Genomic DNA, 15,611 nt, shown 5'->3' with positions numbered 1-15,611 from the left:
TCGTCCCTTCTTCCCAACCACTGTTTCCGTTTCAGTTGCTTCTGAAATTGAGTCAATCGACGCTCGATATCCAGTCGACGCGATCTACGTTGATACACGTCGAACGATCGACTGCACGGTGTTTCTTATCGCTGTGTTTTTATAATCGCATTTATTATCTACAGCATTCGTGAAAGCACGTAATCTCTAGTGATCGCATCAACAAACAAAATGGTGAGTGTCGATTCAATCTCAACGCAACGTCTCTATCTCGTCGTTGAAATCTCCTGTAGTATAATTAAAAATACTTTCTACATTTGTGCGATCTTAATGTTTGTGTATAATAACGAAGACTTTGGAAAACTCGTGACTAGTGTATTCACGCACCAAAGAAAACTATTAACTTCGTCGCGACAATGACAGTCATGCATGCTAGTAACTATAAAAATGGAGGAAATAATCTGGAAATACATAATTTGTCAGTTATTCCGTGTTGATCTAAACGATAGTAACGTAGACAAATATACTGAAAAGATATTAAAAAAGTCAACATAGTCTAATGATTGTCAAATTTTTCAAATAAAACGTAGTAATTATTTATTCATTGACACAGTAATAAACTAAAGAATCTTTTCGCGTGCACTTAACTATGGTTTAGATGGATGATACAGACGATACAGACTTTTATTTATCTTTCCACTTCTGTACATTCGTGTTGACACAACCTTTTGAACACGTAGGTATCGCAATTTCATTTGTTGTTTTAATATGTTATTACCTTCGGTTTTGACTAACCAAGGTCCCTAGATTTATTTTATTAAGATTACAGAATATATTAGAATGTGTTCATAGATATATCTAATTCAAAGAATACAATATTTTCAATAACATTTGCAGTAATAAAGTAAATTTAGTAAGTTACATGTTTTGTTTTCCGTCGATTCTAAAGACATAGTAACACAACATATTATGTTAACGCTAATGATAGTAGTATACAATATTTATCGAGACCCATCCAAGCTACAATTAAGTGCACACATACTCAGTGAATATACAAAGTCGATTTTCTCGACAACGAAACCTCAAGTAAAAAACTGTTATTCTTTATTTTCAATTTGTTTTCTCACGTAGAATCGCCAATGCTGGGATACCCTGCATCTCCGTCTTTACGATAATAAATATTGTATATTTATTGTTTGTACGTTGATAAAAAATTGCTGGCTTACTTAAAAAAATATTGATTTGAACAAATTTTAAAGACACCGGCACATATATTCACGCTCTAACGATTTCATTTCGTCCACGTAACACTATCGTTTTTCCTCGATGCAGTAAACTCGTATGACTACTTTTCCTCATTCATTTCTATGTGGAGAAAGGCGAGTTTCGGTACTACCATATTTATATGCAAATGCCTCTCCACATTTTCATAAACACAAAGGTGAATATCATATTCAAGATGCGTAACTAATCGAAATTGAGTCCAGAATTTAATTGCATACAATCAAATTACCAATTTCTAATATTTAAGTACAATCAGCACTATTTAATCTAGTTAGATCGAACTGTAACGATAAATTACTATTTTTCGTAAAGATAGAAATCATATGCAGATTTTGTTTCCTCGAAGTAGTTACTTTAGCTGCAAAAAAACAAGCATATATTAAATGATTGTCGTTTATCAACTTTTCAAACTGAAGGAAGCTGGTTGCATAAATTTTCCATAATTCTACACATACTGCGAATACAAATACAATAAATTGGATGATATTGTATAATTAAGTAATCAGAAAATACGCAAATAACTTGAAACAAAAGGAGAATACTTATTAATTATAAAAACAATGACGTCGAATGATGTGTATTTCCCATATTAAAAATATGCAGTGAACGGAAATCGATGTTCTTTTGTCAAGACATGATAAATTAAATAAAATAAACACTTGTAACCGGATATAAAAAAATATTGTAACTATGTAAATTAAAAATAATCGAATTATAGTGGCCTGCAGATATGTACAAAAAAAAAATGCTATTTATTTTCATAACACAACCTTTTCTCTCTGTGAGTTTTGTCTATTGTAATAGTTTTCATTCGTGTTTAGATTAACTATGTTTCCTAATATTTAATCTTTCGTTCATAATTTCGGTCACATTTTCTTGAAAACCGCCATCGTCATTGACCAAACGTCGGAATGAAAGGTGCTACGAGCATCATTTTCTTAATATAAAAGAACCATCACTTTTATTGATCTCTACTTCTAATAACATCTCATGAATTGTACATTCTGTATAATTTGTATCTACTATACATGAGTAATTATACCAAATAAACTACGTCATATATTTTCTATGTATTGACGTACAGCACAATTCCTGAAAAGGACATTTCTTCGTTCAGTCTTGCCACGGCTGTGCGAAAGGCAGCATCGTCCTTTCTATCGTCGTTCTCGCCTGTGAAAATCGTCTAACAAACATCACACTTCGAAATCGTTAATCTTTGACTTCCCGTACGAATGCATGCTAATTGCATTCGATGCAACGGTTCTTTCATGCCGTATTAAATGCGCGACTATTGTGTAAGTATCACCTTATTACGTTTACGAAGTGCATTCTTCGTCTCTCGTCGTGCAATGCATTTCATTGGAAAAGCGTTCATTAATCATGCAAAAAAATTATTTGATCAGCTCGTTAGTCGAGAGTACATTCTCATTGGCAACCAAAAAACAGCAAACGTTCTTTGACAATTTCGTTCAGATCGTAATACGAAGTTGTGGAGCATATTTTTTACACTTTGACAGTTTTCAATGTTGCAAATACCTTGTTGCTTCATTGGAAACAATAAAAAACTCTTATTTCATAGGATTATGGCGAGTGCTGGTACCGAAATAGACACTGTAAGTCGAACGTTCTCCAAATGACGTCATATAGTCCATAAGAGATCACACACAGAATTTTCCTCCGATTACACCATGTATTATTAAATAATAAGAGAATCACAGCGTTAGAAACTTTCACATATCTTGATATTTGTTGCCAAACTTCGCAAGGACGTGCGCGGTTTAATGCTGTCGTACTTATTTGCACTTTATTTACGAAATTATTATTAGCAGCGATGGATTTTTGAGGCAAATACACGAACATTTTTCCTCTGAAATAAATTATACACTCGATAGTATGCATTAAAATGAATAATGTAAATGTTATTTTTTATAATAGATTTTTTGTACAGCTAGCTAATGATCAGTGATGAATAATTTATTTCAAACCACTAATAATAATAAATGTAACCCACAGGGTAATTTTATATATTACAGTCTTATAATAATATAAATGTAAGATCGCATCACTTTTATCTTTCCTCCATTTTCATTCGCAAATAATCATATTCATCCAAATTTTACATCCAAGTTTTCACATTTAAAAATTTGAAACTTTGATTTGATATTCTGCTTCACTGTCAAAGATCTTTTAATCGTTTTGAACAGTCACTTTGTTCGAAACGTTACTCGAAGTAAGTGGATAATTACTTATGCTAGATTCAGTATTTTTAACAATGACTCACATTAGCTAATTATTTCTAACATCCGCTTGCATACGCTAATTATTCCTAACAGCTTGTTATTGTTTTAGGTGACCTATTCTCCTATTCCTTGAAAACTTCTCTTCAGCTTTTTTCTGTTTATCAATACTCAATGTAAACATCGTTCAGTAACAACATTCTTATAAAATAGGAAAAAAAATTTAATCTCCATATTACAGACACAATGACAACATATGTACATTCTTTCAGCTGAAAAAAATACCTGTTTTTAGCTGTTCTTCAAGCCTACCGAGTTTCATTCGAATCGCTGCTAAACGACTCTCCTTATAAATTTTTTATGCGAATGCACATACTAATTACCACGTTACGTTTCCATAGGCGGACGTAATACTTAATATGCCAGAAGAAAATCAAGAGTCGTCGCCGACAGAAGCAGAAGAGAAGAACAGTGGTCCAGTATGTCAAATCGATATTCAGCCGGAATTACTAAACAGTAGAGAGTCAGGTAAGTGGAATAATAGAAACCTAATCGTCCTGAAACGATAGTGCAAACAAAAGTTTCGACTAAGGAGTAAAAACTACCTATTTTTTGTTATTCGTTAACTAACAGTTAGAATGAATAACAGAACATTTTACATCATTTTAATAAACAAATAAACATCGTAAAAATCTAGTATTATTCTACTAAAAAACATTACTCGTCATATTCGTGAATCCAAGATAAAATCGTCCTCATAAGCTGCAAGCTGACTGATTTTGAATTTTTTTGAAACGTACAAATAGGTAAATCATGAATTAACATCGTTCCGTGACGATGGATTAAATGGTACGTTTCATACTTCTTGTACTCATTCTGTCTAATAAGTTCATATTACACAACTGGTCGCTCGTTATCCTTACGGCGGTGGGAGCTACTTGGCTATAGCAAGTTGAATAGTTATAAAAACCAGTTGAAAACGCTCGATCAAATTAGTGTGTCGTTCGTTTACGTTCGTACAAGACTCAACGAGAAATAAGTTCTCTAAACAAAGCTTGGTGATATTTGATATCGTTAAAACCCTAACAGAGAAAGTGCAACATACAATAAACAAATGTAAGATGTGCGCGTATATAATTCGTAGATTTATTTCAAAAGCGTCACGCTATAGACTATACCAGGATTTCCCAAACTTTTTTTCTTGTGGAACCCTTAAGAAATTTGTCTAATAGTTTAATTTAATAGTTTATTTTAATGTTATATCACAACTTGTGTCGCGGATCTCCAAAATTGGAACCTACTTTGGGAAACATTGGACTCTTCATAGTGCACGATACGTAAACATCTTGGTCTAAGAAAGAAAACAGGCCTTTGTTTTTGTTTTACAGAGCCAGAAAATAATAGCAATATTAAAAATATGAAATATCCAAAGGACCATGTCGTAATTAACGTGGAACCATCGGTAAAACCGTACGGTAAACATAGTGGTATGCATTTCGAGAAATTCGGTGTTTTTGCAAATATGTTTGTTTTTTTAAATGTGTAAGTGTTTTAATAGACGCATATCGAGCACTAGAAAGTGTTAGTATTTTGGAAACTGGGACAAACTGCAGCTCTTTTTTAAACGAACATACATTTATCAAGGAAAAAGTTGTGTTTTTTTAAACTATGCATCTTTGTTTATTTTTAATTACATTCTCAAACTGTGTTACAGTTGCACTCGTACAATTAATTTTCATTTTAAATGTTTCAAGACGCGAACCTATTACGAACCGAATGAGATATGTTTATAAATCGCATTGTTTACTTGTGCTCGTAAGCACAGTAATCGGTGTTACGTGATCTAGCGTGATAAATATAATTTCAACACAAAGATTAAACTATCGAACATACAAACATAAAATATGAAATATCTCGTGAAACTATGATGTATTTAACTTTTCCCGTTATGAATTTGTTATGTTTTTGCTTAGAAAAGAGTTACTTGTCCCAACTTCTAAAATCATCTTGTATTTATTTTTACATTTCACAAAATACAAAGTAATATATTTTTATATTATAAAAGTCCTCTTTTTCAATACCATATATGTTATTGTATCTTAAACAACTATTCTAAGTACACAAATCTAAATGACAAACAATCCTATGAATCCTTCTGAGAGAGATAGATGGAATCAAAGTTCAAACGATCTCCATACATTCTATATGCGTTCTTTATGCAATCGAGATTTCTGAAATAAGGAAGTAGTTTTCCATTCTTCGTCCTAGGTCACGCGAATTTTCGCGATATTTAATCTTGCAATTTTGTACTTGTAAGTGAAACGAAGCTTCGCCAAATTTTTAATCCATTTTAACCATGTATACACGGTGTTCGGCCACTCCTGGGAAAAATTTTAATGGGAGATTCTAGTGGCCAAAATAAGACGAAAATCAAGAATACTAATTTGTTGATGGAGGCTTCATTGAAAAGTTATTAACGTTTAAAGTTCCGCCAGTACTGAATTTTTTTCTAGAAAGTGGGTAGGATTTCGGGGATAGGCCTATTCACCAAAAATGCTTGTAATTGACCCCCGCAATCGAAAATAATTTTTTCAGAACGATTTGAAATTTTTTAATTTTGTCGAAAAATTTACACCCTACTCGAATTTTTTCCTCAAAAGTGGGTAGGATTTCGAGGGTATGTCTAATGACCAAAAATGATTGTAATTGACCCCAGAACCTAGAAATAATTTTTTTAGAACGATTTGAAATTTTTTAATTCAATTTTTTAATAACTTTTTAATAAAGCCTCAGTCAAGAAATTTATATTCTTGATTTTCGTCTTATTTTAGCCTCTAGAATCACCCATTAGAATTTTTCTCAGTGGTGATCGAACACCCTGTATAAATACAGACAATCGTGAGTTCTGTGAACCATTTTGTTCAAGATGATTCGAAATTCTTTCTTCAAGATCAGCAGTTCTAATGGTCTATTACTTTTCTTGAACGACTCTCTATCTACAAGGGAGACGTCTATTCAGGAAACACACGTTTTACTTCAGCTGAATTACATGTTAACAGTCAATCGATCTGATAAAAAACACGATTACGTCAACATATCATTTTACGTGTCAATACTCGCATTGCGCTTAAACCGATGTTGAAAGTTCGAATTATACGTGGATTTTTTCGTACCCACAATTATTATGAATATTAAAATTCTGCGTCACCTGACCGTTGATTGATAATATTTTCGATGAAACCAAATTATCTTCAATCACGTAAACTTCTACAAGCTTTTCGCAATTATATATTCTGATATCTGTTATCAGAATATGATTTATCATACGCTAGATTAAAATATCTCCAAACGATACGACGATTCGCGAATACTAGCTGTAGGTGTAGCGTTGAAGGAATTCGATATTCTTGATAAACAATTTTGTCGCCGTATTTTCTTTAGAAGTGATTAAAATGATCCCATCGATCGTAACATATTATCTGCCATATTGTTTATTCGTAAATACAGTTGCAGCATTTCGATATGAGGTTCAGCAACGTACTAATGGTTTTGACTGAAATTATTTTCGATAGCTTTGTTGTAAATGTAAATATCGCTGATTTATCATTGCATTCTATACAAGAACCTTAATTTTCCCCGAAAGAGTTAGAACCGATAGTCCCTTTCGTTGCTTCGGATGTCACCATTTTGTTCAAGGTGATTCGGAATTACATTTAACAAGCTCAAATGCCTAAATCATGTATTTCAAGCTAATCGTGTATTTAATACTATTATCATTCTATTCTAATTATTAATATAATCAGAAGTGCATTAATGCTAGATAAAATAATCAATGAATATTCTCATTAATTATAAAATCTCCGGATATGTATAACAGCTGATGACTCATAGCCATACGTAATATCTTACAAAGTAAGCACTAAACTTTATTGTTCAAAGTATTGTACAAGTACTACAATGTACAGTTAACTTTCCACGATTCATCCTCTCCCAATCCCTTCCACTCACAATCAGTTCTGCACACGTACCTTTCATTGTCGAGTCTCAATTCTTAGAAAAGTTAACCGTACATTACTAGGTACGTAAAATCTAATGTACAATGAATAATACATTTGTTTCGATTCTATAATTCTTGGGAAGGGCGATCTCTCTCCTGGATCCACCCCTATCTATACTTCGTATATGCATGTATTACATTATGTAGTCTACATACCTTGTAACTGCATATAGTCTGTGATTCCTCATCGATGATGGTTCTAAGGTTTTCAAAGTGCAGGAATCGACTTGGTTAACAGGAAATATCTTGATTAAGGTTATGGGAACGAGCTCTTCATACAATCTCAGTCTTATTGCTACTTTCCTCGAATTCTGTTGCATTTCGAACAATATTGAACATCCGAATCGTATTCCGAGGCAGCAAAGAATGTAAGAATTGTTTTCAATGAGGCAACTAACGGAACATTCCTGAAGTCAAGTCTTCCTCCTACTGGTCCTTACTCGCAGAATTTGGCGCCAACAAGAGAACTAAATCCGTGTAGTGCTGACATCTGCAAAGAAACATAAAATGTATTTCCCTTATCGGTTAAGTTGACTGAATCCAAAGTAACCAAGGGATTGCATATCTCTGTATTCCAAGTTTGCCTTTTCAGTCTTTTACCGTCTTTCTCTAGAGTACGAAGTGTAAGTACGCATATCTTGTCGGCGCAATTAAAGTGTTGTCAACCATTCTAAATTTCTAACATTGTCTTCTGATATTTATGGATGTTTTATTCGTCAAATGGATACGTTTCATTTATATTAAATTGTATTACTTTCGTTAAATACATATTGTAACATATCTACGTAAACTTACCCAATATATTATATACTTTAAATATATTTCTTGTACCTTATCAGTGATAAGGAAAGTAATTGTTAATTTTTTTTTCTACGATCAAGTGAACAGCTTTGTTAGCCCAGAACGAGAAGAATTGTATATCGCAAATGTATATATATTTATTTAATAATTATACAAAAGTACATGCATCTGTTAATTCACTTTAAAATACGCAGTACCAAGCAAAATTGCGTATCTATCATGTGATGTGTAATAGATCGAATTTCGAAAACACATTTACATTAAATACGCCATAGAATTTTGTTAAAATTTGCAGAATATTTTATTAAATAAAGTAAAGATTTGATAATACACACTTCCCATGTTTAAAATCGCGAAAGTCCCGTAATATATGCTAATTCCTCGAGATACTAACATCTGGCTACTGTATATGGTCGTAAATGTTAGCAAAATTAATTGTTAGATTTTTATACAAAATACAAATTACTAAATCCAAAGAAAAAGTGCACAAGTCAGAAATAGCTAACAAATTTGATGAAAATATAATCTTAATCTACGAAATGCATTCTTAACAAATTATTCGATATCTTTTCTAAGGACCGTCGATAAATTTAATGTTTTATCGCCTTATTCTTTACCGTTTATATGATGTTTTATTTAATAATTCACAAATTATTGTTTGTAAACTTGAGATTAGGGAATTTTGCTACATTTCGTCAAAATAGGTAGCTTATCTGTCTAAAAGTAGTCGTATTTTATTGTCTAGTGTTCAACAATGATAGGTATGTGTCAATATTTGAATATCAGATATTTTTATGAAAATTTGCTTTATCAATAGTGATAATTATATCTGTATAATTTCATTATATTTTATACAATTTAAATGCATTGTTCTTATTTTTCTTAACTATTTTAACAACCAATTGCAAATGAATTTAGTCAATTTTATGGACAAACAACATTGCATTATAATGTCTTCCTTGTAGTCATTTGCCTTTGAAAAGCACCAAATTTCTTTTCACATATACTCACCAGTTGCATTATAAATACTTATGTTAACAATGTAATTTTTCATTTAGACAAATATAATGACTATTACATTACATGTAAACATAACATATATTTATACACTTGATTTCATGCACTGCCACAAATGATTCACTTATCTTCATAAATTTCCATAAAAGTTGACTAATTATTCATCTAAGCTTCTTATTTCTAGTACAATCTAATGGAAAAATGACAACAGATTATGCAGATGTAAGTATACCAGCTTTTTATGAACAAGGTGTATCATATTACATACTTAAATCTATCATTTTTTCCAGCTTGTTGAAAAAGCACGAAATGCTTTTTATAGTGGAAAAACGAAACCATTAGAATGGAGGATAAAACAATTGAAACAAATGAGTCTTATGATAGAAGAATGCGAGACAGATATTTTATCTGCTCTTGCTTCTGATTTACGGAGGGTACAATGTTTTATTCAGTGCATAAATCTACACTTTATGTTGATGCTTAGTATTTAAGTATTTCTCATGTATTATGTGTTTATATTATACATGTTCCTATGTTTAGTGTAAATTTGAAACTATTGCTATGGAAGTACAAGTCATACAAGGAGAGATCAAACACACACTTATGAATATAAGAAAATGGGCAGCTACTGAAAAGGTATGCTTAATATTTATTTCGATATATAACTGTATGATTTAAATACAATTATACGATAAATCTTTCATATCGCACGTTGGATTGCGTCTAACGTGAAATTTACGTGTACACCGGAAATCAAAGACTTGCATTTTAAATGTACATTTTTGTTTCAGCCTTCAAAGTCAATAGTCAATATGTTTGATAAAATTGAAATTCGTAACGATCCGTACGGCGTAGTTCTCATCATAGGACCATGGAATTATCCTTTACAGTTATGTTTAATTCCCATGTTAGGGGCAATTGCTGCTGGAAATTGTGTCATTCTTAAGCCATCCGAAGTATCTCCAGCTACATCTCAAACTCTGTCAAAAATTATTCCAAGATATTTGGATACAGTAGGTATTGCAATATGCAGTTATCTCTTACATGTGTTTTTAAATATTTTGTTTTATTTTCTTTTGTAGGATTGTTTCCACGTAGTACTAGGAGGTGTTTCTAATACAACAGAATTGCTCAAACAAAGATTTGATTATATATTTTACACAGGATCTACCACTGTCGGAAAAATTATTCATCAAGCAGCAAATAAATTTTTAACGCCTGTGACGTTAGAACTTGGCGGCAAAAGGTATAAAATAAAATTTTCCAAATTGAATAATTTACAAAAATGTAACGTAAATGAATCGTGACCATTTGCAGCCCAGTATACATAGATAATACAGCAGATTTGAATATAGCCGTGAAAAGAGTACTCTGGGGTAAATGTATTAATGTTGGCCAAACTTGTATCGCACCCGACTATGTACTCTGTACTCCTGAAGTGCAAAGTAAATTTATAGAAGAAGCAGAACGAGTTTTAAAGGAATGGTATGGCAATAATCCTAAGGAAAGCCCAGATTTAGCGCGTATAATTAATGAGGATCATTATCAGTAAGTACAACGTTATAATACATTTTCTTATAAATATTTTATACTTTCATATGATTTTCATTGTATAAAATTGATAACATTTTTAAAGGCGACTTGTAAAATATTTAAGTGGAAATGGTAAAATAGCGATGGGAGGAAGCTGTGATCCTGCCGAAAAATATATTTCACCGACTATACTTGTTGATGTTAAACCTACAGATTCCATCATGCAAGATGAAATATTTGGCCCAATATTACCTTTCGTAAACGTGAATAATGCTTATGAAGCAATTAAGTTCATAAATAGCCGGTAAGTTCCTAATTCAATTTATATTCACATTACAATTATTTTAATATATGTAAAATTTATTCATCATCTTAATGATAAAGTTGAAGATATGATCCACTTATTATGTAAGTGATATAAGTCTGTTTGTCTTTATTTAAGCTATATAAAAGGTTTTGCGTTTCAAAAGCAAGTATATGAAAAAAAGCGTGAATATATTTATTAATACGTTTATTTCAATTTTAGAAATGGTTTAATTTAGATGCGTTAATTTTTTTGTTGCAAATTGGTAAAAAAAATTCTATATAAAAATATTACAAATTTATGACTATATAGCAATTACAGTGATACCATAAACTATGGGTGATATATTTATTATATTTTCATACAAAAGGAACGCATAGCAATTAATATTTTATATTTAGCGAGAACCCACTTGTACTGTATGTATTTACCAAGGACAAGGGAGTTCAAGAATTAATAATAAATCAGACTCATAGTGGAAACGTGGCAGTCAATGAAACGATAATGCAATTTATTGGTGAGTCAGGATATTAGGTGATGATTGGTAGATAGCTTGCTAATTTAAAAATCTGTTTGTATAACGCATGAAATAGCGATAAACAATGAGTTTTATTATTTTCATTTGGAATGAAAATATAATTGCATTTAATTATAAACGATAGGAAAATTTGGCAAATATAGCTGGCTTCGAAAAATGATAAAAACATTTTTCGGTACCGATTATATTTTCCAAATTTTCCGAGATCCATTACATTTGTTTATATTCTCATGTTTGGTATAAGGTTATTAAAACAGCTAAGTGTTACTTTTCCTACAGTTAAGTAATACTTTTAATGTAGCATGGCTAGTTGTATTACAGATACTTACATGGAATTAGGTTGTTAATCAAAATACATGTATTGGTTTTACATTGCATTATCGACTTATATTGGTACCTGTGGTAGTTTTTATTAAATAAGGTGATGGTGGCAAATATTCACACAAAAAATTCACAGCATTTAAATTATAATTATGTATATACAATTTAATTTAGATTTTATTGTATAGTGTCCTATTCCACAAATGAAATGTCATTTAATGATTTGAATGGTTTGTATAGTTACATATTTTGCATAGGGAGAAGCCATTAGCATTGTATATATTTAGCTCTGATGATAAAAGTATATCATTATTTCTTCACAATACAAGCAGTGGTGGTACTTGCATTAATGATGTAATGATGCATGCAGCAGGTAATTGTCTTTCCTAATTTTATACTCTTCAATTTTCACTCATAAATAAAATTTTGTATACCTGTTTTTAATATATAGTTTGCATGACTGTCTTAGCTTTTTATGTAACTATAGCTGTAGTGATTTTGCTTATTTATTTTACATACACACGCTTTCTTATACTATAGTCTATATTTTAGATTATGTAAATATTTCGTCTCTATTTTGTGTGAAATTGTACATTACAAGTATTGGATACATACTTGTATAAAAAAAACATTTCCCTATAAGAGTGTTATGGGTCTTTAAAAAAAAAAGAAGACAAAGCTAGTAAGATGTTTTTTAACATACGAAATTAGTTTAAATTGATATTGAAAAAATTACGGGGAAAAATTTCAGTCAATTTCAAAAGTTATCAATTTTTATATTTGCACAAGGTAGATGGAAAATCGTAGTACAACCAACTATATATAAAAGCAACAAAATAACAATTATGTATGAAACTTTGTTGCTTCAGTTGACACTTTGCCATTTGGTGGAGTTGGATCTTCTGGTATAGGATGTTATCATGGAAAGTATTCTTTTGATACGTTTGTACACAAAAAAGGCTGCCTTATTAAAAATTACAATAGATTGGTAGAAACGTTGGGGTCGTAAGTTATCTTTTCTACGTTCGTTTGCAATTGCTATGAGGGCCCTTGTAATGATGTAACCGAATATTTCAGATGTCGTTATCCACCATACTCAGAATCAAAATTATCACTCTTAGAAAAATTGTTGGCAAAACGACCAGGCATACCAGGAATTAAATACATTCCCCATCTTTTAGCGTTTGGTTTGGGAATTCTCGTCACCTTCGGCATTACAACCGCTTTGAAGGTATATAAATCGAGACGCATTTAATGCGCTATATAAATTTTATTCATAATGTTGTAAAAGATATTAATTTCGCTTCTGCACAAATTATCGCTGTCACCGTGCCACACATCGTTTATAAAATTTTGTACTCGTAGAATCAGAGTTTACAATTAAAATAGACTTGTAGTGTTAGAAAATTTCTGAAAATGTGCCATAATTTTGTTAAATCTTTATATATTTTATATGATACGAACTTTCATATCACATTGTACTTCCATGTAAAAGTTTACTAGTATGAAGCAGGAAAATTGTGAATATTATGCACACTTAATTACATTAATATTCTATTTAACCTTAACTTATAGTAAATGGAATTGTAAACATTGTACATGTAATACAAATGTTTCTATGAATTTATTTGAGATATAATTTTAGATAATGACTTCTTAAAAATTTTCGTTTCGAAGTCGATGTCTAAAATCATACTCGATTTGTTTTATTAAACTTTTTTTTAGAAAAGTGTTTGTATCATTACCAAATATATAATTTAAAAGTTAAAAGTAATTACAAGTTTATGTACAAAATTTGTACGGATTAATCCATTCAGGACCGGCGTCGTATATTAACGATTACTAAAACAAATAGGCCTTTGTCCTGGATGGGCTAATGGTGGCTCAATAAAGGCAATATGACTTGCTATACAAAATTCCCGATTATCTTAATTTTCCTAACCAGTTGCATTATAGTTAATTATTTTATTTCTAAAATAGGATAATAACTAAAAGTTTAATGTATTACTGCAATTAAGTTATTAAACTTGTATATGCAATAAAGTCTCGATCATCCGAGTCCCAATTAACCAAGATTCCGTATTGTTCGAGTCTTTCGAACTATACGGCAGAGATATTACAACAAAGAGAATAATTACATTGAAATACATGTTCAATATTATATTACCAAAATGTTTTTCATGATTTTATTCCATGATTTATAAACATGCAACGATCCTTCGGTATTATTCGAGATAGTTCGATCCACATTATCTCGGATAATCGAGACTCTACTGTAATATGAAATATAGCAATATTTAACATAATATACTGACTAACAAGGGTATAGGATATTGACTAATAAAGCTAATAGCAAAAATTTAAGGAATTTAATAACAGGAGAATAACTTTTCCAGGCTCAAGAAGATAATTTGTAGTGGAATCTTCGCAATATCGTTATAGAGAATATGTTGTTGAAATGTAATTACAAATTTACGAACGTTATTCATGTTGCTTCAATTTTATAGCTAGCGTTTTTCTGTTTTTATACACACACTTCTTATAAAAATATCACTTTAATTTTTTTACCTTACTGTAAAATATTTTACTGAAAATGGTTACCTTGTAGCCGCACTTCATTCCTGGAACATCGATTATTTGAATAATACTAAACGGAAGTTTGATCAGTCTAAATATGAAGTTTCTTTCATTTTAAATGACCAAGAGGATATTTGTATGTTCGTTGTAAAACGTCGAGATAAATAAATTCTAACCAGTGCTAAAATAAATCTAGGCATTACATACGTGAATCTATAAAACAATACACGGAACCATTGCCAATGATAATTCTATTCAAAAAGCAATGTTCCCTCTGTATATTCATATATTACATTCAGATAATCAATGTTCGCATTTATATATCGCAAATATTGTACAGAAATATAAGAATTGTATATGATTTATACATGACGAATGTTAGTTTAATAGAAATAGAAATTTAAACAAAATTGTACATTTAAAAGAAATTTGAAACTTCGAGTTTTTATAACTACACTATTTCGATTCTTATTAAAAGTGTAATAAAATTTTTTAGAATATACACCCCCTGACCATGTTTTAACTATTGAGAAAAAAGAAATTTTTGTTATTATTTCTATGAACGAGCATATGTATATTATTAATACGATTGAGTGTAAATACCTGATTGAATTTATACTCAATACGTGGAAAATAGATTCTGCTCGTGTTCATGTTCAACGGAACCAGAGTTGTTCGTTCTGATCGCTACTACTGGTTTGGTAAAGTTTGGGTCGCGTGCGCGAGAGCAAAAAATCTTCAAGGATAACAAGATTTTTGGAAATCGGTAGGTGGGCAAATTTTTCGGCGAAATTAAAAAATTTCAAATCATTCTGGAGAAATTTTCGGTTGCGAGAGTCAATTACAATCATTTTTTAAGTACTAACCTGGCGCAACATGTGGCTCGTGCGGTAGGACATGTCAGCTTTCCCCATCACTCCGTTAAACACTAAGGAAGTTTGTCGTTGCTAGTGTCGTCGTCGA

The 15,611-nt window shown here is 31.0% G+C and overlaps 1 protein-coding gene across 11 annotated transcripts; it reads left to right on the top strand.

Moving 5' to 3' along the window:
- Positions 1-60: 60 nt before the first annotated feature.
- Positions 61-15,152, top strand: Aldh-iii (Aldehyde dehydrogenase type III). Of its 11 annotated transcripts, none has more exons than XM_076765464.1 (13): positions 2,396-2,558; positions 3,902-4,028; positions 9,560-9,597; positions 9,666-9,809; positions 9,916-10,011; positions 10,167-10,388; positions 10,458-10,621; positions 10,693-10,923; positions 11,012-11,212; positions 12,329-12,444; positions 12,941-13,076; positions 13,149-13,302; positions 14,468-15,152. In XM_076765464.1, exons 1-13 carry the CDS (start codon positions 2,544-2,546, stop codon positions 14,486-14,488), a joined length of 1,665 nt encoding a protein of 554 aa, XP_076621579.1. In that variant the 5' UTR covers positions 2,396-2,543; the 3' UTR covers positions 14,489-15,152. The 11 variants fall into 11 exon arrangements, with proteins under 11 accessions (XP_076621580.1, XP_076621579.1, XP_076621578.1 ...); XM_076765463.1 differs by lacking the exon at positions 12,329-12,444 and adding an exon at positions 11,614-11,729; XM_076765465.1 differs by lacking the exons at positions 2,396-2,558; positions 12,329-12,444; positions 14,468-15,152 and adding exons at positions 61-213; positions 11,614-11,729 and having other exon boundaries at positions 13,149-14,461.
- The last annotated feature ends 459 nt before the right edge of the window (positions 15,153-15,611 follow it).

The sequence above is a fragment of the Colletes latitarsis genome, chromosome 5 (genome assembly GCF_051014445.1).
Source record: "Colletes latitarsis isolate SP2378_abdomen chromosome 5, iyColLati1, whole genome shotgun sequence".
Lineage (NCBI taxonomy): Eukaryota > Metazoa > Arthropoda > Insecta > Hymenoptera > Colletidae > Colletes > Colletes latitarsis.
The sequence above is the reverse complement of the archived record's forward strand: the minus strand, read 5'-3'. Positions and strand labels throughout refer to the sequence as shown.